This window comes from Sinocyclocheilus grahami, unplaced genomic scaffold (genome assembly GCF_001515645.1).
Source record: "Sinocyclocheilus grahami isolate Dianchi unplaced genomic scaffold, SAMN03320097.WGS_v1.1 scaffold874.1, whole genome shotgun sequence".
Taxonomy (NCBI): Eukaryota; Metazoa; Chordata; class Actinopteri; order Cypriniformes; family Cyprinidae; genus Sinocyclocheilus; species Sinocyclocheilus grahami.
The window spans coordinates 381,674-404,015 of record NW_015506053.1 but is presented as its reverse complement, the minus strand read 5'-3'; the positions used below and the strand labels follow the sequence as shown (position 1 = coordinate 404,015).

At 40.2% G+C, this 22,342-nt stretch overlaps 1 protein-coding gene across 1 annotated transcript in view; it reads right to left on the bottom strand.

The window, feature by feature from the left end:
- Nucleotides 1–22,342, bottom strand: part of LOC107563410 (protein piccolo-like) — a 68,736-nt gene that overhangs the window by 33,199 nt on the left and 13,195 nt on the right. Inside the window, exons 4-15 of the mRNA XM_016248281.1 lie at nucleotides 19,374–20,249; nucleotides 18,467–19,291; nucleotides 17,478–18,374; nucleotides 16,442–17,314; nucleotides 13,021–14,481; nucleotides 11,960–12,784; nucleotides 10,219–11,007; nucleotides 9,287–10,060; nucleotides 8,323–9,147; nucleotides 7,307–8,191; nucleotides 6,062–7,105; nucleotides 4,243–5,340 (exon numbers count right to left, since the gene is read on the bottom strand). Coding sequence (XP_016103767.1) covers nucleotides 4,243–5,340; nucleotides 6,062–7,105; nucleotides 7,307–8,191; nucleotides 8,323–9,147; nucleotides 9,287–10,060; nucleotides 10,219–11,007; nucleotides 11,960–12,784; nucleotides 13,021–14,481; nucleotides 16,442–17,314; nucleotides 17,478–18,374; nucleotides 18,467–19,291; nucleotides 19,374–20,249 — 11,172 coding nt within the window. The remainder of the gene's footprint in view (nucleotides 1–4,242; nucleotides 5,341–6,061; nucleotides 7,106–7,306; nucleotides 8,192–8,322; nucleotides 9,148–9,286; nucleotides 10,061–10,218; nucleotides 11,008–11,959; nucleotides 12,785–13,020; nucleotides 14,482–16,441; nucleotides 17,315–17,477; nucleotides 18,375–18,466; nucleotides 19,292–19,373; nucleotides 20,250–22,342) is intronic.

Genomic DNA, 22,342 nt, shown 5'->3' with positions numbered 1-22,342 from the left:
TTCAAAAGAAAAGCATTTATTTGAAACAAAAATCTTTTGTAACATTATAAATGTTTTACTGTCACTTTTAATCAATTTAATCCATTCTTGCTGTATGAAAGTATTAATTTCTTTACCAAAATACTAAACTAAACTGACACTAAACTTTTGACCAATAGTGTATCTAAAACTTTTAACTGTAGGTGGAAGAATGCTGCTATAAGGAAAAACAAGACACTCTTCAATCAATGTGCCAAATTTCCCAATGATTTAGCTACTGTACATTTAGGTACAGACCAACAGGCAGAAAAAGCAGCAGAGGAACATTAAGATGCCTAACAGATATAATATATGCCTACACACCTTTGATGCTAAGTTGGCCCCATAAAAAGATTGACTGTAGCCCCATGCAGGTCAGGTTATATGATACAAGTTAGTTAATGGCATTAAATTAGTCTAGCGGTTTTTACGTGCCTCTCAGAGTCTCAGTATAATAAACATAATTTATTAGCAAGCAGAACACACCTTGAACAATTTTCCAAGCACTGGGATGATCATATTACTGTGCATAAAGCATCCAGGGCACAAACCACAAGTGCGCACACACAAGACTAAAAGGAGAAAAAGAGAAAGAAAGATACTGCGCGCATAGTGACAATGGCCATGTTGTGTAAACCACCAGAGCATTGTTCTGTGTTAATGACATGACATAGAAAACTCGATCCCATCGAGAGCATACACAACTCTCTTGGGCACAGCTGGCCACCAGTGTATTACCACCAGAGGAACAATGAGGAAGCCCAGCAGACAGTAATCACTGCTGCTCCGTCAATTACTGCTTATAAGACCAAACAGAACGCTCTGTTCTTTAAAGGAGTCATATCACGTGAAATTGAATTTCTCTTTTGCAATAAGAGTTTCATATACAGTAGCTATGTAAACAACTGGAAGGAACTGAAAGCTTAATCTCAAGTACAAACAGATCATCTATTGCAATAAAGCAGCACTAAAGAAAATCAGAAAACAAAAATAAGATCTCTAAAACCTAGCTATCGATTAGCAGTCTCACTCATCTCAATGGCAGTTGCTTGTCTAGCTCAGGTCATTACTGCACTAAGGTGGAAATGGTAATGTAAACCTAAATATCACAAACATTTTTGGAGCAAGAAACCTTGACTTTCATTTTAAGTGGACTTGTACTGATAAAATGTAAATATATATATATTTATATATATATATATATATATATAAAATAAAACATGATAAATAGGTATGATATGACCCCTTTAAAATGTATGACAATGTATTATAGATTATCATCCTAAACTTGTCACCCTAAAAGTCTTTATTTTTAGTTTTTCATAATTGCAAAAAGAAAGACATCAGCATAGGCTGTTAGATGGCATCCAAACATACACAAGTCCCCTTGGGTCTAGCGACAGCATTCATGGAGCCGCTGTCACAATGCTAGCTGAGGTAGATTAAAATCTAACGCTATTTTTATCCAACAGTGTGGCAGATGTGGACACGGCATATCACTAAATATCTTAATATCATGCATCAGCGTTTGAATGCCTACAGCTTTACGAATGACATATATGTGAATGTGCATTGTCATTCAAAAGGTTGTTTGGGCATACACTGTATTTTTCAATTAACATCAGAAGCACACGATCTGTTTTCTTGTGTGAAGGTGCAGGATTGTAGAGGCCAAAGTTAAAGGCTCATGTTAAGGTCAAATTACAAGAGACTGACTGTGTCATATCCAAAAGGGCAGGATGACAATGCAGTGGCAAATATGATTCAGCACTGAAAAATGCAAGGCTGTCTGTTTCTAAGTGGGCCATCTTCTGCAAATACTTTTTTTTAATATAAAAAGAAGATGTTCTAGACAGTGTGACCCCATGGGAAGAAGGACTGAATAAAAAAGGGACAACAAATCTAGTACAGTAAAAAGCCTGTTTATAAACCACTAACTTTCAAACTATATAGAAACTGCAAATATGCACCATTTGATAAAATGTCCACATAATAGTGGATACTTTTTCCATAAGCTGACATCAAATGATTACATTTTATCCTTTTATCCTTTAACTGGATCTGCAGAGGACACGGGTGTACAGAACACCCCAACAAAGTTGATTATATCATAGTTAAATTTGCCCATCTACAGCTGTTTCTACACTGCACACATGGTGCATTTCAGCTGCAAATATACTGATGACAATGATGTGGCATAAACATATTTGCACAGATTCACAATTTCAGGAAACAGTGGATCACATGCGATTGTTCATTAGCATGCACAGCAGGCAGAAAATGGAATGCAAGCTGATTGTCAAAACAGAGCTCCTATAGTTTGTCAGAGTAAAGGCAGCATAGGAGCATATTTTACCAGGTTAACTCAGGTATTTACTGAATAATTCTAAATTTAAATCTCCAAACATTAGCCCACCGAAGCCCAATGCATTTACACTTCCTAAATAACTGAAATCTTAAAAATACGCAAGTGTTTCAGAACTGTAATTCCCAAAAAAAACATCAGCGATGCTACGCTCGTATATGATTTGCAGTGCAACACTGAGAGAACAACTGCAGCTGGACACAGAACAGATGAGCATTACAGAATATTAAATACTGTAACATGTCTTATTCTCATACCATTTCCTTCAGTGTGCTATAATAATCCACCAATCCATAAATCAAACAGTTTTCTCATTAAATTACTTCTGCAATCACAGCTCTGATGAAAGCAATGAACAGCTTGTTGGGGTAACAAGCACAGGAAGTCACATTAGCATAAATGATGGACGGCTGACATGCTGTGGAAGCGGCCATGCACATGCTGCAGATGGCATGGGAGCTTTAGTCCATCAGTCCACAAGCACAAGGTAGACATCTGACAACTCACCCTGCCCCCACCCTCATCACCACCTCCATTTATTAGGATATCATGAGGCACACCACCCGTCTCCATATTCAAACCTTTGATCACTTTAACAGTGCGCTGCAAGTTGTGGCTCGCTTTAATCAGCCTGTTGCGTAACCACACATTTTGTCCAAACACAGGGATTCTTCCCCTGGAGTCAGCACTCAGCACGTTTCAGCATTATAGCGGGAAGCTACGCTCTCATAAACACCACTCATGCAGATTACCGCCTCTGCTCTCTAAGCTTAGTGTTTACTCAAGGCCTGGGCAGCTCACCAAATAAAAGTTTGCAATGCAGAGTGCATGCATAATTTTAAATTGTCTTGTTTGCATACAAACAGCAGTTAAATCATCACAGCAACACTACTGCCCACTTTCATTTTTTTATGCTTTGAATTCCCAAACAGTTTAATTTATTAGCAGTTTTAAATCACCAAAGGGACCACAGTATAGTGCCCACTTTAATTTTCTAGGCTTTGAATTCACAAGCCACTTAATTTTTTAGCAGGGTTTTGTTGACTCAGTCTACACTGGCTGTTATTGGACAAACCTGAAAGAATTCCAATCACTCATTGTTCCCTGCAGAATGTTAATGCATTTATTGGCTCTTCTACTGTGTCCTCAGCCCTTGTGGAGTTTTAGTGAAATTACAATGATTTGGAAAGAGCCATCTGGAGAATGAGTGGGCATAACAGGGGTTATGAACTGCACATTGGAGAACCCACCACTCCAGATTTTCTGTCTGCCAGACTCATGCTCCCAAGAACATTGGCTCATTAGTCATCAATAAATAAGTGATAAGACTAAAAAAAGATATCAGTCAGAAGAGCCTTTTGGGTAGTGACACACAAAAAGTGACTCCAAAGAACATTGGCTCATTAGTCATCAATACATAAGAGCTAAGACTAAGAAATATATCAGTCAGAAGAGCCTTGTGGGTAGTGACTCCCCAAAAAAGAGTCTAAAGTACTAGAGTTTAGTGAGAAAATCAAATTAAATTAGCAATCAACACATTTATTAACTATGTACTAAAGCAGTGGTTCCCAACCCTGGTCCTGGAGGCACCCCAACACTGCACATTTTGCATGTCTCCTTTCTCTGACACACCAATTTCAGGTCTTGAAGTCTCTACTAATGAGCTGATGACCTGAATCAGGTGTGTTTGATTAAGGAGACATGCAAAACGTGCAGTGTCGGGGTGCCTCCAGGACCAGGGTTGGGAACCACTGTACTAAAGACACATATTAAAAAGAATAACGAAATTGACACTATTTCTGTAAAAACCAGACCTTCAGAAACAAATACTTAAGACAATGAAACAGTCAATGACTCACCTCAGCAAGTTGAGGCATGGGGTTGAATCCACAGAGATGACATACAATGCTTTTACATTCAGTGCAGGTGTTGTAATTAGGAGGGACCTTTGAGTCAATGTTAAGATCCGCTTTGCAGAGTGGGCAGGTGAATGGTTGAGGTACACTTTCAGGATGTTTTACTAATTTATCCTGTCCAGCTTCAGGTTTATCCTTTTCTGAAGTAGGTGTCCTTGATACTTTGCTCTCATTGAGCTGCTCTGGTTTCTTTTCAACATGTGGCTTGTTCTCTTTTTCAGGAAGTACCTTGTTGGATTCTGTTGCAAAAGATCCTTTGCACAATGTTGGTGGTGTAGTCTTGGCAGAGGCCACTGAGCCTTTGCGAGAAGCTGGTGCTGTGGTAGATTTACCTGAATCAACAGAAACTGTGGAGCCTTTTCGTGAAGTTGGGGGTGTTGTGGATGGCTCATCTTGAACAGCTGAGGAGATCAGATTAGACGCTGAGCTAAATAATGAGGATCCAAAACCCAGAACTTTCCCAGAGACAGCAGAAACTGACTGTGGGGATGGTGAACGAGATCTAGATGTTTCTGTCAGGCCACCAAATCCACCAAAGAACTTTCCTGTAGTTGACTCGGATGGTTTAGAAGAAGTAGGCTGTGCTTTAGGACCACCTAATCCAAAACCAAAAAAATTTGATTCCTGTTTTTGGGGTCCAATCTTGGTAGGTGGAGCAGATTTTACAGGAATGGTTGTATCTGTGGGTGGCTCTTGTAGAGCTTTCGCCGGATTTAGTTGAGTATTGTTTTGCTTAGGAGGCTCTTTTCTTGGGGTGATTGTATCAGTTGCCTTGGCATCAGTACCTGCCTTTTGTTGAGAGCTTGGAGCTGAGATCTCTTTCTTTATTTCTTGAGGAGAGACAGCTTTCTTTTCAGCTGCAGCAGGCTTCTCATCCAGTTTGGTTTCAACTGGAGCTGTAGATACCTTGTCAACTTTGGATGGAGTTTGGTTGTGTTTAACTAAGGGAATTGACTGAGGTTTCACTGTGGGACTTTCAGTTGTTTTCATCCCTGCCTGTGCCCGTTGTACCTGGCAATTCAGGCAGAGCCATTCCTCAACCTGCAATAATTATAATTCATTGGCAATAAGATATTACATCATCTACTGTCTTATATTAGGTTTCTACATAAACTTAATAACTACTAAAAACTGCTGCTTGAACATACAGTACATTAGTATAACTAAATTTAAATAAATGATCACTTATTCACATCATTAGCATTGTCTGTGCAACAATTTGTTTACCCTTACTTTACAAATCTGTAAGTGAAAAGCTGGTGAGGGTCAAAGACTGTTGTTGAACCTATTTGTATACTCCATAATTACACAAAATAACTGCCTCAAGACACTTCTACGGAATATGTCTTGAGAATTGCAATGGCTTGCCACATTGACAGCATGAATACAAATGGCCACTCTTAAATATTGTTTTTAAAAACTAAATTAGCAGACAAAAAGTCAAAGATGTGCTGTACTTAACAGCATTTAAAGTAAGCATAGACATAAAACTTTAAATTAAATTAGAGCTTACTGATAGAAGACTAAAACTGCATGGGGAAATGTCCTGTTTTTGACTTTAACATTTTTGGAATGTCTAATAAAATGCAACAAATAGTTACATTTACTTTAATTAGTTGTTTTTTTTCCGAATGCCAATGACATTGTTGTTCTGTAGTTATATTGGCTTACTGTAAATTATCTACTGTATGATGGAGTAAAAGTAAAAAAGAATGGTACATGGTACAAATCTTATGTTAAAAATAGAGGTCAAATGTCTTACCTTTGTTTGATTAGGCATTGGATTAAATCCACATTGGCTGCACACTGTTGTCTTGCATTCTGTGCATGTGTTAAAATTCTTAGCATCCTTGGAACCAATATTGAGTTCCACTTTGCATAATGGACAATTAGTCTTGACTTCTTCAGGAGCAGGTTTCTGAGGTGGTTTGGCTGTGACTTGCTTGATTTCTGGTTTCTTCTCCGCTGGTTTCTCTGCATCTTGTCCTGCATATGGTTTGGGGTCTCCTATCTTACTAGAGTCTAGTGCCACTGCAGATCCTTTACGATATGTGGGAGGAGTAGTCTTAGCAGAGGTCTGGGAAACTGTGGATGCCTTTCGAGAAGTTGGGGGTGTAGTGGAAGTTTCATCTTGAACAGCTGAGCTGATTAAATTTGATGCTGAGCTAAATATAGAGGATCCAAAGCCTAGAACTTTCCCAGAGACAGCAGAAACGGACTGTGGTGATGGTGATCGAGATCTAGCTGTTTCTGTCAAGCCACCAAAGCCAAAGAGTTTCCCAGTGGTTGACTCGGATGGCTTAGAAGAAGCTGGTTGTACCTTAGGACCACCAAATCCAAAACCAAAGAAACTGGATTCCTGTTTTGGTGGCTCTGCCTGTGGAGTTGGAGCAGATTTTTCTGGAGACTTGTCCGACTCCTTTAAGAGTGTGTCAGATGTTTTATCTTTCTTTGAATCTGATGTTTCTTTCTTCTGAGAGGATGCAGGTTGTGCCTTTATGTTAGTCTCTGGTGGTTTTGGTGAAGCTGAGACTGATTCTTTCTTTTGGGCATCCACTGAAACAGGAGTCTTAGTTTTATCAGGAATGGCCACAGCTTGAATCTCTTTCTTTTGGGTTTCAGGATCAGGAACCATGGTTGGCACTAATGATGGTGCCCCTGGTGTTATACATTCTGTTCTTGGAGGTGGTGCTGAGATGGAGACATTTTCAGGTTGTTGATGGTTATTTATTTTGGGAGGTCCTTGTGGTTCCATTCCATTTAATGCTCGCTGTGTTTGGCAATTCAAACAAAGCCATTCATTGTCCTGTATGGAGAGATTAAAAAGGAATCCTTGAATTGTTTCATCCATGATATTGATGGAACATTAACATGATATTGATTTTGCATGGAGACCACTACACCAAACTACGCTGGAGCGATCAAGCATTTTAAATAAGTGTAAATGCATCTTCTGTGTTAAAAGAGTGTTAGCAACACATATAACAGAATAGTAGCATTCTCTTACCTCTGTTTGATGGGGTGTTGTGTTGAATCCACAGAGGTTACAAACAGTGTTCTTGCACTCAGTGCAGACATTGTAGTTAGGAGTGTCCTTTGAACCCACATTAAGATAGACTTTGCAAAGAGGACATGCTTTAGGAGCTGCAACTGCTACTACTGAAGCTTCAGGTACTGCTGAAGCCTGTTGCACATGCTTCTCATCTGTTTTGTCCTCCTTTGGTTTGTCTGTTATATGTGCTTTTGTGTCAGAAGGTGGAACTTTTTGAGAAGGAACATATCCTTTCCTAGAAGCGGGTGGTGTTGGTGGAGTCTTAACTGAAGCTTGGGAAACCACAGATGCCTTGCGAGATGTCAGTGGTGTTGTAGACTTTGCAGACATTTCAGAAGCTGTGGAAGCCTTACCAGAAGTTGGTGGCATTGTGGAGGACTCATCTTGAACGGATGAGGAGATTAGATTAGATGCAGAGTTCAAAAAGGAGGATCCAAAGCCTAGAACCTTCCCTGAGACAGCAGTCACTGAAGGCTGAGGTGATCCAGATCGAACACCGCCAAAACCAAAGCTAAATAATCCTGATTCCTCTTTAGAAGGTTCTGGTTTCTGTTGTACAGATGATTTTGCAGGTGAAGGATCACGTTTTGGCATTTCAGGTTGTTGTGTTGTAGCTTGTGTAGGTTTGTTCTCTTGATTCTCTGTAACAACTGATGTGCTTATCTTCCTAATGACATCTGGCTTATTTTTTGGAGACATTGGAATTGGAGTATGTATGAGAGCCTCTTTGTTTTCTGGTACTGTTGGTGGAGATACTTTGCTAACCTGTGGCTGTGGTTGGGCAGAGGGAGACATTTGAGCTTTCTTTCTCTGACAGTTCAAACACAGCCATTCCTTAACCTGTAGGATAATAATTGGAATTAGAATAAAAATACTAAAAGAAGCTCTTGAAATTACACTGAATTAATGGAATAACTGATGCATGTGCAACTCGCAGATATATATCTCCCTAAAAACTTAAGTACTCTTACCTCAGTTTGATGTGGCATGGGATTAAATCCACAAAGATTGCACACCATGTCCTTGCATTCAGTGCAAGTGTTGTAATTTGGTGGATCCTTCTTTATGTCCACTTTACAGAGTGGACAGGCTTTCGGAAGCTCCGGGGCTGGTCTGTTAATTTTCACATCAACGACTGGTTCTTTGGTCATCTCATCCTGTGGTTTATTTCCCTCTTTTTTCTTTCCATCCTGTCTCTGTACAGTAATAAGTTTGGCTTGTTCTTGTGGTTTCATTTTTTGTGTGGGTTGTGAAGCTTCTGAACCTTTTCGAGAGGTAGGTGGTGTTGGTGTCGGTGTCATCTTAATAGAACTTTGGGACACAGTGGATCCCTTGCGAGAACTTGATGGGGTTTTGGTGGATGACTCATCCTGAATGGCTGAGGATATCAGATTAGATGCTGAACTAAGGAAGGATGACCCAAAACCCATAACTTTCTCAGAGACAGCAGACTGAGGAGAAGGTGACCGGGATCGAGCACCTCCAAAACCAAAGCCAAAGAAACTAGACTCTTCCTTAGTCTGTTCAACTTTAGATGATGGAGTAGGTTTGGAAGTAGAAGCTTCACCGGTGGACTTTTGAGCATTTGGTGTTGGAGTAATTGTAGGTTTTTTAGTCTCTGCTGGAGGTTTCTTGTCCTGCTCAGCAGGGACACTCTGTTTCTTTTCTGAAGAAGGCAGAATTTGAGTTGCTTTCTTTTCTAGAGATGCTGGTGGTACTTTGTTGGATTGTGGCTGAGCAGGGAGAGGTCCTGAGGTTCTCTGTACCTGGCAGGTCAAGCATAGCCACTCCTTCACCTGTTGATTATTTTAAAAAAGTAAATTAAACCATTAAACATTTTATTTTAAAACTCAAAACCTACACAAAATAATTCCTTTTTATATTTTCAATAGAGCCTTTAAAAATATAAATGTTAAAGACATTGACATATGGTACCTCGGTTTGATGTGGATTGGGATTGAATCCACAGAGATTACAAACAATTTTCTGACAAGAACTACAAGAGCTGTAGTTCTGTGGGTCCTTCTTGAGGGTTTCTTTGCAAAGTGGACAGATTTTTGGAAGCTCCTCTGGAGCATGTGGAGGTTTGGCCAGATTAGGATCTGGGGTTTTCTGTACTGGCTTTGGTTCTTGCATTGATGTAACAACTGTCTTTGATTCCCCTTCGGGTGGTTTTTGTTTAGCATCCTGAGGAGCAACTGATCCTTTTCGAGAAGTGGGTGGTGTTGGTGTGGTCTTATTTAAAGTCTGGGAAACTGTAGATCCCTTGCGAGATGGTGGTGGAGTTTTGGTGGTGGATTCTTCCTGAACAGCCGAAGAGATCAGGTTAGATGCTGAGCTGAGGATAGAGGATCCAAAACCAAAAACCTTATCAGAGACAGCCGTTTGAGGAGAGGGAGACCTGGATCGAGCACCACCGAAACCAAAGCCAAAGAAACCTGACTCCTCTTTAATCTGTTCCCCTTTAGGTAGTGGAGCAGACATGGAAGGAGAAGCATCACCTTTAGATATTTGAGTATTTGGTGGTATTGGTGTTTTGGTTTCTATAGGAGGTTTCTTTTCCTGCTCAGCTATAACACTTGGCTTCTTCTCTGGAATCTCTTCCTTTCGTGGAGATGCTGGTGGAAGTACTTTGTTAGACTGTGATTGAGCTGGGGGAGGACCTGAAGTTCTTTGCATTTGGCAGGTCAAACACAGCCACTCTTTCACCTGTAGATAAGAAAGATTACCACCTGTGACCATACAAACTTATTTACCCATAATTGTAACCTCATCTCTTATCATTTAAATTACAAATTCTGTACAGAATCATTTCTGGTAGCAAAACGAGAGACTTTATTAAAGAGAACTGTAAAACACAGACTTACTTCAGTTTGATGTGGACTGAATCCACAGAGATTGCAAACAATGCTTTTGCAAGAAGTGCAAGAGCTATAGTTTTTTGTGTCCTTCTTAAGGGTCTCTTTACAGAGTGGGCACACTTTTGGATGCTCCTCTTTCACTTGAGTTTGTATAGGTTTGGATGATTGAGCATCTGGTGGCTTTTTCTGTTCTTGGGTTGGTGAATAGGTTGGATTTGATTCTGCTGCAGGAAGATTTAGTTTAGTGTCTTGTGGAGCTACTGATGCTTTTTGAGAAGTGGGAGGTGTTGGTGTTGTCTTATTCAAAGTCTGGGAAACTGTAGACCCTTTACGAGATGTTGGTGGAGTTTTAGAAGGTTCATCCTGGACAGCCGAGGAGATCAGATTGGATGCTGAGCTAAGGAAGGAGGAACCGAAGCCTAGAACCTTCCCAGAGACAGCAGACACAGTGGGGTGAGGAGATGGTGATCTTGAATGAGAACCACCAAAACCTAAGCTGAAAAAATCTGAATCCTGTTTAGAAGGTTCAGATTTAGGCGGATGATCAGATTTGGCAGGTAAGACATTTTTATGGATTTGGGCATCTGATGTAGTTTGCTTGGAATCTGCAAGATTGGGTTTGCCGCCTTGTTTCCCTGAAGCATTACGTTTCTGATCCTCTGCTACAACACCCACAGTGTCTTGTTTTTTTGGTGATGCAGGTGGAGGTAATTTAGTAGTCTGAGTTCCTGGTTTCACAACTGGAGGTTCGGGAGCTCTCTGCATCTGGCAGTTCAGACACAGCCATTCCTTCACCTGGTTGTTGAAAAAGGTAACCACATAATATTGTGAGTAGGGCTGCACGATTAATCAAATGTGTTTGTCATTCGCATCTTGTCAGTAAAGCCGGTTTTGTAATCAGTAGTAAATCTCCTTCACGTGCTTTCAGATGGAGCAGCATTTACTACACAGATCCGTAGTTCACTGACAAGCTACGCAAAATCGCGTTCATAATCGCAGATGATAAGCGTGCGATTATGAAATCGAAGATATAGTACTGCGATTATGAAAGCTGTTTGCATAGCTTGTCAGTGAGCTATGGCTCTGTGTAGTAAATGCTGCTCCATCTGTAAATACGTGAAAATACCACATTTAATAACATGTTTTTACTCCAAAATCACTTTAATCAGTAAATCCTTCTGTGAGATGATGTGGCTTCTTACACAGCATAAGGCATGCAACATATTTCATAGTATTCTAAGCCGTGATAAAGGCTATGTCGATTAGCATTGCATTATTAAATCCTTTATTATAATAAAAATTATAATAAGACAAACTCAGATAAACCATATATTGTCGTAGTTGTGTTTATTAGTCATTTTGAATCAATAAAAGCAGTTAAATGTTCTGTTTATTCAGCAACCGCTATAGAGATTTCCTGGATTTCTTCTGCGGGGTGTATTTGGAGTTTCAGCGCGAGAGCACCCTCTGGCCTTCGGATGGAGATTTACTGCTGATCACAGAACCATGCTTTACTGAAAGATATGCCAGACAATCGTAGCTTCTGCCTAATCGCGATTTATCGCCTTTGCGATTTGATTTTGATTAATCGTGCAGCCCTAATTGTGAGAAATAAAGACCACTATTGTTTCATTTTGAGATTATTGTTTGTTCATTCATAATAAATAAATCACCTTGCTGAAATACATTTTCAATAATTGTGACTGAAAAAACAAAAAACAATCTGTATATTTAACTATTTTCTCACCTTAGTTTGATGTGGCATTGGGTTGAATCCACAGAGATTACACACAGTGCTCTTGCAAGTAGTACAAGTGCTGTAATTTGGTGGATTCTTCATTATTTCTGCTTTACAAAGAGGGCAAGTCTTTGAGGGCTCTGACTTCTGGTCACCCTTTTTTGTTACTACTTTTTCCTGAACTTCTGTCATTTTCTCTTCAGGTTTCTTGTCTTTCTGCTCTTCTTCAACAGATTTAGCTCCTTGATTTGGTGACACATCGGCTGATCCTTTCTGAGAAGTAGTTGGTGTTAATGTTGTTATCACATGTGTTTGAGAAGCTGCTGAAACCTCCTGAGTTGCAAGGAGTGTGGTGGAGGATTCATCTTGTACAGCAGTGGAGATAAGATTAGAAGCCGAACTCAACAGGGAAGAACCAAATCCAAAGACCTTTCCAGAAACACTGGAAGCAGCAGGTTGGGGAGAAGGTGATCTAGAGCGTCCAAAACCAAACAAGCCACTCTCTTCTTTTGTGGATGCAATCTTTGGTGGGGCTTTAGATTTTGTGGATACAGTATCATCCTTCTGTGTTGGCTGTACTGAATTTTTTATGTCTTGCTGCTGGGGTAGCTTCTGTGTTGGTGGAACTGCACTTGCCTTCCCAGACCCTGGTGTTGTACCTGCGGATAATGCAGTCTTTTCTTTTTCAGTAGCATCTGTGGAATCGAGTGGCTTCTTCTGTGTAGGAACAGGAGTTGGTGTTGCTTTCTTTAGTGGTGATACTGGTGGAGGTACTTTATCAGTCTCAGCTTGAGCTCTTTGCATCTGGCAGTTCAGACATAGCCACTCCTTTTTCTGAAACGGCATTCCAATAATCATTTTAAAATTAAGCTCACAGAGTACTACAAGGAGGATACATAATATTGAATTATTTTTTAAAATATAATTTTAATGCATTTTTTATGCTTAAAGTCATAAATATTGGTGCTCATAATGTCATATACCCAGATACTACCAAAGTTCTAATTAAATAATAATTATGATAATGAGTATAAGGTGTTTTATGTTCAAGCTAAAAAAAGGCTGCTTACCTCTGTCTCATGGGGCATGGGGTTAAAGCCACATAGATTACACACAGTGGTTTTGCACTCAGTACAGGTATTGTAATTGGGAGGATCCTTCTGCAAATCAACTTTACAGAGAGGGCAGGCTTTGGGAAATGATTTAGTGGACTCTGTCCTTTTTGTTTCCGGTAGATCTGTATCTTTTGTAACTGATACAGTTGTTGGCTGTGCCTGATTGACCATGGATTTCTTATCTTTTTTTATCTGTTCTTGTATATTTTCAGCATGTACATTTTTGTAATCTGAAGGAAGCATTTTAGGAGAGACATCAGATCCTTTTGAGGAAGCAGGAGGCGTGCTGGTCTTGAGAGATATCTGAGAAACTCCAGAGCCCTTTTGTGAGGAAGGTGGAGTGGTAATCTTCTCTGAAGTCTGGGAAACAGATGAGCTTTTACGAGAAGAGGGTGGGGTTGTAGTTTTAGCAGATCGTTGGGAAGATGTGGAACCTTTAAGAGAAGTGGGCGGTGTTGTAGAAGGCTCATCTAGAGCTGATGAGATCAGATTACTTGCTGAGCTAAAGAGGGAGGAACCAAATCCCAGAACCTTCCCAGAGACAGCAGAAGCTGCAGGTGGAAGTAAAGGAGACTGAGCTCTACCTCTAGACTCTTCAGGGATTTCAGAGGAGATAGGAACATGTCCATCTTGGGTCTTTCCTTGTTGTTGTTGGTGTGGGGTAGCTCCTTTATTGGTTTCTACTCCTTTCTCTGCAACTTTAGTTTTTGCCCCATCTGTATTTTCAATGTTTTTAGAGTTTACTGTAGCTTCAGACTCATTCTGTGAGGTTGGAGGAGTTGTTTTAACAGATGTCTGAGAAACTGTAGAACCCTTACGAGAGGAAGGTGGAGTGGTATTAACTTTATTGGAGATTTGTGGAACTCCAGAACCTTTGCGAGATGTTGGTGGTGTCTTATCAGACATTTGAGAAGCTGTTGAAGCCTTGCGAGAACTAGATGGTGTTATAGAAGACTCATCTTGAACAGCTGTTGAGATTAGATTAGATGCTGAGCTTAAGAATGAAGAACCAAACCCTAGAACCTTCTCTGAGACAGCAGAGACAGCATGCTGAGGAGAAGGTGATCGAGATCTAGCTCCTCCAAAACTGAACCCAAAGAATCCAGGTTTTTCTGGTTGCGGATCAGTTTTTTGAGATTCTGACTTTGGAAATTCTGCAATATGATGTTGTTTTGTTTCTCTTTGGGTGGGTTGTTCAGTTTCTGCTAAAGTTTGCTTATTGACTTGTTTCCCTGCCACTTCTAGTTTCTTATCCTTGTGAACTGAATCTGCTGGAAGATGTGGTGTCTTCTGTGAAACATCTAGAGTGGGAGTATCCATTTTAAGTGGTGAAACTTCCTTAACGTGTGGCTCAGGCTGTGCAGGGGGAGGCTCTGGTGCTTTCTGCATCTGACACGCTAAGCAAAGCCACCTCACCTGTAGTTTTGTAAAGTATATTGAATTAATAATTGTGTAACTGAAATTTACATTGTGTATACAGCATCCCAAAGTTAAGTGGACTAAAACACACTGCTTATTAACTTGCAATGTTCCAAGGCAGCTCAAATCATTTAGATTAAAGAAGAGATGAGCATTGTAAGCTCTCCTGTCAGCATGAAAATGTTGGTTTTCAAATTTTCATCATGATAGTTTTCCATAAAGTCAGCATGAGTACAAAATTGAAACTACATAAATACTCTTAATGCATACCACTGGTCTTACAATAAACAAATCATTCATCCATTTTTTCATTGAATTTGTAATCTTTAAATCAGACTGTCTTAACTTGCTTTTCTTGTGACATGCTCTCTTCTCTGCTGGCATATGCAAGACCACACAGCTTTTAAGATCTGCCTCCATTCTGCTATGCAACGCTCACTTTTCACAATCCAATCAACAACCAATGGTGTCCCTCCTTTGTTTGTTTGTTTTTTTTGTTTGATAGAAGTTTGATAGAGCGGTTTCAGACACAGCTATAGAGATTGCATTGCAGAGTGTGACTTGACGATGATTGGACTATATATCCAGAGGCAGAACAAACAGTCTAGAACAGTGACAACTGTGGTTGAATGTGATCCCTCCCTTTCGCACATTCGCTCTAATGAAGAAACCACCCCTGGTCCACTTTAGATATTCTACTAACTTTAAGTAACTTTGCAACTACATGTCAACTACCAGTCATTAGAGTATTAGTAGGCTGTCTTCTTAATATCTGCTAACACTGTATTTTAATGATAAGCCAACACACAACAGACACAAGTACACATCAGCTCATTGTACTAACCCTAACCCCATGAACCCCCACCCCATACCCCCATTACTATATGAAGAAAATATACTACACATATATCCATTAAAGCTACAGAAGTTACGCCAGAAAAAACCCAGATCTAATGAGTTAGTTGACATGTAGTTGCAAATTAATGCGAGTTAGTTGACATGTAGTTGGAAAGTTACTTACAGATAATGGAATGTCTAAAGTGGACTACTGTAATAAAGCATAACTTAAAGTGGTTTGCAACTTCCCTTTCATGCTGACTTTAAAGTCCATGTAAAGACAATTGAGATAATTGTTTCTAAACCCATTATAAATGTTAGAAATGTATTGCTCAAACACGTTACAAATACTGTGAACTATGTAGTACTAAATTGTGGAGTTAGACTGTTAAACAGTTTTTCACCATCTTTGTATTCAGGATTTTTTTGGGCGGGGCTGAATCATGTCTTGATGACGCACTGGAGCCACTGAGCATGGCCCCTCCCCTAACACTGTAAGAGGTGTGATCGGCTTGAAGTGGCACTGTGCAGATCGGTGTATGACATCAAAGAACCGCGAGGGCGATTCAAAAGCATGCAGAGTCACCTGTTCTCTAATAGCTCTCATGGTACTTTGATGTCATACACCAATCTGTCTGCGCAGCGCTGCCTGAAGTCGAACACAACTAATAACTACAGTGGATTAGCATCAGTGGTTCACCCGCTCAATCGTGAGTAAGTCATTAGTGTTAGTTACTACAGCCCAGTTTGCTAGCTAGCTATGCCTTCATCACGTAATGTATGGGTGTGTAAATCCAAATAAGCTGCTAGATAGAGCATCCATTCAGGTTGTAGTGGTATTTGACCGTTGAGAGAGACAGCAGCGTTCCTGCGAGTGGGCGTGGTTTCAGCGCCGACCACAGACACACCCCCAGCGTTTGAGAGTAGAGAATACTGCTTATTTTTTCAAGATTTTGATAACTTATTTTATTTACTTGCCATTTCTTTCATTCAAATTTGGCTGGGTGGTTAATACATTTTTCTGTGGTGTGACAAACTCATAACACATTTAATATTGCTTTACATGGACTTAGCAAACAAACAAAAAAAATTGTTCAACACAACAGTGATATTTTCTTACCTCATTTTGATGGGGCATAGGGTTGAACCCACACAAGTTACATACGATATTTTTGCATTCAGTGCAGCTGTTGTATTGATCTTTCTTGAGCTCCACCTTGCAGAGTGGGCAGACCTTGGGAAGAGGCTTGGATATAGGTGTCTCTTTATCCTGTTTCACTTTATTTGATGGCTCCTCAGCCTGTTGAAGCAATGGTGTCTTCTCCTCTTGTTTCTGTTCAGTTGATGGTTTAGTATCTTTACTAGGTTGGGCCTTCTGAGAACCTTGTGTGGTTCCAGAACCTTGTTGTGAGCTAGGTGATGTTGTGTTGTTGTTGAACAATGACTGAGATACTGTAGAGCCTTTACGGGAGCAGGGAGGAGGTGTTGTTTCTAAAACTGATGAACCTTTGCGGGAGGTTGGTGGTGTTGTGGAAGGTTCATCCTTAACAGCTGAAGATATCAGATTAGAAGCTGTGCTAAGGAAGGAGGAACCAAAGCCTAAAACTTTGCCAGACACCGCAGAAACAGCAGGCTGAGGTGAAGGAGACCTAGATCGAGCCCCGCCAAAACCAAAAAATCCAGACTCCACTTGATTAGGCTCAGCCTTTGGTGGCTTGGATTGTTTTTCTTGAGGCTTGTCTGATTTCATCTGCTGTGAGGTCTTCAGTTGACTGAGCTGTTGTGGTGTCACATCAGTTGGCTCCTTTCCCCCAACTACAGCTGTTTTCTGACCAGTATTGGTGGCTTCCTCTGTGTTTTGTTTCTTCTGCGCAGTTTCTGGAGCATCTTGCTCCTCCTTTGGCACTGGGGCTACTTTCTTAGCTTGATCTTGAGGCTCTGCATGGGAAGGGACTCGTTGCACTTGACAGGTTAAGCAAAGCCACTCTTTTGCCTGCCAACAAATGAGAGCGTTTGAGAAACCCCAGACAAAATGGTTTCCTACATAGCATTATCATTCTACAGCTAATTCAGCAATATTGCTATCAAAAGTATTTTTACTGAAGGTAAATAAAGTATAGCCCACAGCTCATTTTGCAAATACTGAATTATCTTACCTTGATTTGATGAGGCATGAGAAACCCACAGAGGTTACATACAATGATCTTGCATTCAGTGCAGGTGTTGAAGTTAGGAGGATCTTTCTTGAGCTCCACTTTGCAAAGTGGGCATTCTTTAGGGAGAGACTGAGAGGACATTTTAATAGCTTGAAGCTTTGGTGGCGGTTTAGATGGTGATTTGAAAGGCTGAGGCTGCAAGGGCTCCTTGTCTTCCAATTGCTTTTGAGACAGAGGTTTATTTTCCCCAACCTGTATTTTTGTTGTGTCCTGGGATGCTGTGGATCCCTTATGGGATGTAGCTGCTGATGCCACAGCAGATGTGGTTTTGAGAGATGTCTGTGAAACTGATGAACCCTTACGAGAGGTGGGCGGCGTTGTAGACTTCACTGAGGTCTGGGAAACTGTTGAACCTTTACGAGGTGTTGGCGGTGTTGTGGAGGATTCATCTTGAACTACCGAAGATATGAGATTAGATGCTGAGCTGAGGAACGAGGAGCCAAAGCCTAGAACTTTCTCCGAGACAATAGGTTGAGGAGAAGGTGATCGAGATCGAGCACCACCAAAACCAAAGCCAAAGAAACCGGTATCTTTTTTGGAGGAATCTGATTGTGATGTTTCGGATTTGGCTGGAGCACTACTATCTTTTGGCTTTTGAGATTTTATAGTTTCTTTCTGTGCAGGTTTTTCCTTTGGAAGATTTTGTATTGTAGATATAGTAGTGGGTTTTCCAAGTGCTGTTTTTGACTGGTCCTCAGTTCTACTGGGTTCTGGAGGAGGCTGATGTGGAGCTGTTTTGTCTTGTTGTGAGCCAGCATTAGTCTGCAGCTGGGGATTTAGACTTGAAGGTTCAGGTGCTCTCTTTATCAGGCAACTCAAACAGAGCCATTCCTTCATCTGCATGACCAAAATCACAACCACAAATCAACATGACTGTCCTTCAATAAATCAATTATGACCAGCAGAGTAAAATAAACTCTTTCTCTTACCTCTATTTGATGAGGCATGGGGTTAAATCCACAATGGTTACACACAATGTTTTTGCATTCTGTGCAGGTGCTGAAATTAAGAGGATCACTGGTAATAGCTGCCTTACAAAGAGGACAGATTTTGGGAAGAGGCAGGGGAGTTTTGTCAACTTTTGCAGACAATGTATGGTCTATTTTTGCTTTCACAGAAGATTTACTTGCTAGCTGAGGTGACTCAGAAATCTTTTTCTCTTGTTTTTGTGCAGTAGGTCGTTTAGTATCCCCTGTGTTTATGGTCTGTGAAACAGCAGAGCTCTTCCGAGATGTGGGTGGTGTTGAGTTCTGGGAAACTGTGGAAGCTTTGCGGGAGGTTGGTGGTGTTGCAGAGGTCTCATCTTGCACAGTTGATGATATTAAATTAGATGCTGAGCTGAGAAAGGAGGAACCAAAGCCAAGAACCTTCCCAGATACAGCAGACATAGCAGGCTGAGGAGATGAAGACCTTGACCTAGCACCACCAAAACCAAGCAATCCAGATTCTTCCTTGGCTGTCTTGACAGGAACTTCAGATTTGAATTCATTTTCTTGCTGCTGGTCTTTTTGGATTGGTAGAGTACCATTTGGAGCCTTGGATTGTTGTTGTTGTAATTTCTGAGGAGGGTCAGTTTTCTTGGCTAACTTTTCCAATTCAGAAATCCCTTTCTTTTGAATTGAGGGTGAAGCCAATGGTTGAGTGGTAGGGATTTTGTTGGGCTGCGCTGCAGTCTCCAACTTTGGAGGTCCTGGTGGCTCCATTCCTCTTAGAGCTCTTTGAGTCTGACAGTTTAGACAAAGCCATTCTTTCAACTGAAAAGACAAATTGGTTAACTCATGTTAACATATATCAATCAAAACTTGTAAAAAGCATTAAAAGTCAACATAACATTACCTCAGTTTGATGCGGTGTTGGGTTGAATCCACAGAGATTGCAAACAGTGTTTTTGCACTCCGTACAAGTGTTGTAGTTGGCAAGGTCCTTTTGGATTTGTACCTTGCAGAGTGGGCAGTATTTGGGCAAGGTTTGAGGGCCTTTGTCTGCATTTGGCATCTGTGAAGAAGGTTCGGCTTTTTTAATTTGAGATACTGGTGCTTTGTTCTTTTGGTCAGCAGTTAGCTCTGTCTTTTTTTCTTCTTTCTGACCATCTGATTGATTAGCCTTTCTTGTTGATGCTGATAAGGCAGCCCCTTGTGATGCTGCAGACCCTTTGTGAGATGTTGGTGGAGTAGTAGACTTGAGGAAAGTTTGAGAGACTGAAGGTGCTGTAGAAGGTTCATCTTGAACTGCTGATGAAATTAGATTAGATGCTGAGCTCAGGAAGGACGACCCAAATCCTAGATCTTTACCAGACATGGCCAAAACAGCGGGCTGAGGGGATGGTGATTGTGAATGGGCTCCACCAAAGCCTGAAAAGCCAAAAAATCCTGACTGTTCTTGCTCTGTATAAGTCTGTGGTGCTGCTTTAGACACAGGAGGAGAGGGGGAATTTTTTGCTGTCGGTTGCTGTAAAGGCATAGGGGAGAGAGCTTGCTTTGCTCCTGCTGCACCAGTCTGTTGTTCATGCATCTTTTTCTGATCAGCAGGTTGGTTGGCAGAACTAGTCTTTGTTGGCTGAGCTGTGGGCTCTTTCTCTAAAGGACCATGTGTAGATTCCATCTTTTGAGATTTGCTGGGCTGTGTTTGGGACTTTATTGTGGGTTGTCCGGCAGGCTCTATTCCTTTCAGTGCTCTCAGTGTCTGGCAGTTTAAGCAAAGCCACTCTTTTGCCTGCAAAAACATTACAATTATCATGAGCAACTTCTCCACATTTTTCTTTCAACATTAATAACAAATGATAAAAAAAATACTTCACAGGACTTGTGTAAATTGACCTCACAAGCAGATATCATAACATTACTACTTGTGGCTTTAAATAAATATATTAAAACCATCAGTGACCCTAGCATTTGTGAAATGTTCTCTTTTTGGACTTGTTTTTAGTGACTGATTACAATAAAGAAAATTGGTCTGCACTCTATTGAGATGAAATTTTGTTATTGACCAAATACTTATTTTCCACCATAATTTGCAAATAAATTCTTTAAAAATCCTACAATGTGATTTTCTGGATTTTTTTTCTCATTTTGTCTCTCATAGTTGAGGTATACCTATGATGAAAATTACAGGCCTCTCTCATCTTTTTAAGTGGGAGAACTTGCACAATTGGTGGCTGACTAAATACTTTTTTCCCCACTGTATATTTATTCTTAATATCAATATTTAAATAGCACAAACAAATGATAAAAACCATGATGTGTATTATGTTTTGTTTTGGCAACTTAGAAAAATGTTGTAAATGCTTTCTTGAGAATCCTTCCCAGCAAGCTGAAATTTGAATATGCTCATGTCAGAGCAGCCCTTACAGTTATAGAACTCTAAACTATAGAGTTTCATGACCCTGGGATACTCTTACACATCACAGACAACTATAAAGTATACTGATAATGCATATTCTGCCAGACGCATACAGGACTACTTTTATAAACGCATTCCAAGCTAGAAGGATAAAGCCTCAGTATGCCAGCACCAGCCCTAAGATACTCTTAAATGTTTTTATTATCCTGAAAAGGCATGTTTTAGAGCCATACAGTGCAGTCTCTCTGACTTTCCTGTAAGCTAAAAGGCTGAAACAAATATTTTCATATCATGTCCCATTATGCTACACTGGAAATGTGTAACATTCAGAGAAATTGTATTATTTGCATAAGCTTATATATACACACATAAGGCCTCATTCATAAAACACGAGCAGAACTCATTTTTGTGTAAATCATTCGTAAAGCTGTTCTGACGTAAATTTTGGGATTCATGAAAGTGTTCGTATTTTACAAATGTTAGTTGGTACACAAAAAGTTTACACCTGCTCCCAGCCCCACATAAATGGGTTGTAAATCATCCGAACATCATTGATGGCACTGCATGTTTATAAAACTATTTACCTTACATAATCACGTATCACGCAGCATTTTGATAAAATAATATACAGTAATTATACACAGTATACTGTATTTTCCTTTTTACTATTATTATGAACAGCATAATTAAGAATATTAGGAATATAATCTGCAAATTTAACACTTTTATCAAATAATTAGCTACTTTTGTTAGGGATGTACCAATTAGTCTACTAATTATTATGGAAATGGTTTTCTATAAAATGGCCAGAATGAGGTTTAACAATAAACATTTCCTATGGCTGATATAGAGTTATTGCTAGATTTGGCAGACAGAGCGCTGCACAAAATACATATTTTTAGAGACTGTGCAGACTTAGCCTACTTGCAGAGAATGATGACTGGTTGATTAACAGATGAAACTGCATTAACAGCATCTGTAATGTGCTGCCAAGCTTCCTTGACATGATACTCCACTATGTACGCTTGAAAATAAAATTCTGCGTTTTGAATACACTTCCGATAACAAAACTTCAATTTCTGCGCCTGATAAATTTGTATTTTTCATTTGCTTTTGAGAGGACATGATGAAATTCTTATTTTCTTTTCAAAATATGATGCCCATATATAGTTGTCAGTCAGAATTTATGGACGGGGATTATGGTAATTATGAATGAGCGTGCACGCTCGCCCCATTTACGAATGTTTGGAATTCATTAAAGGGGTCATAGGATGCCCATTTTCCACAAGTTGATATGATTCTTTAGAGTCTTAATAAAGTCCAGGGGCGCGGGAAGATGTTTTTGGTTGGGGGTGCTGTGTGTCCATGTTGGGTGAAGGGGAGGGGGGGTTTGGGGGGGCTGGTTCACTTACGTCGGTGCTCGTGCTGGGGCTGGGGTTGTTTGGGTGTCGGTTTTGGAACGGTTT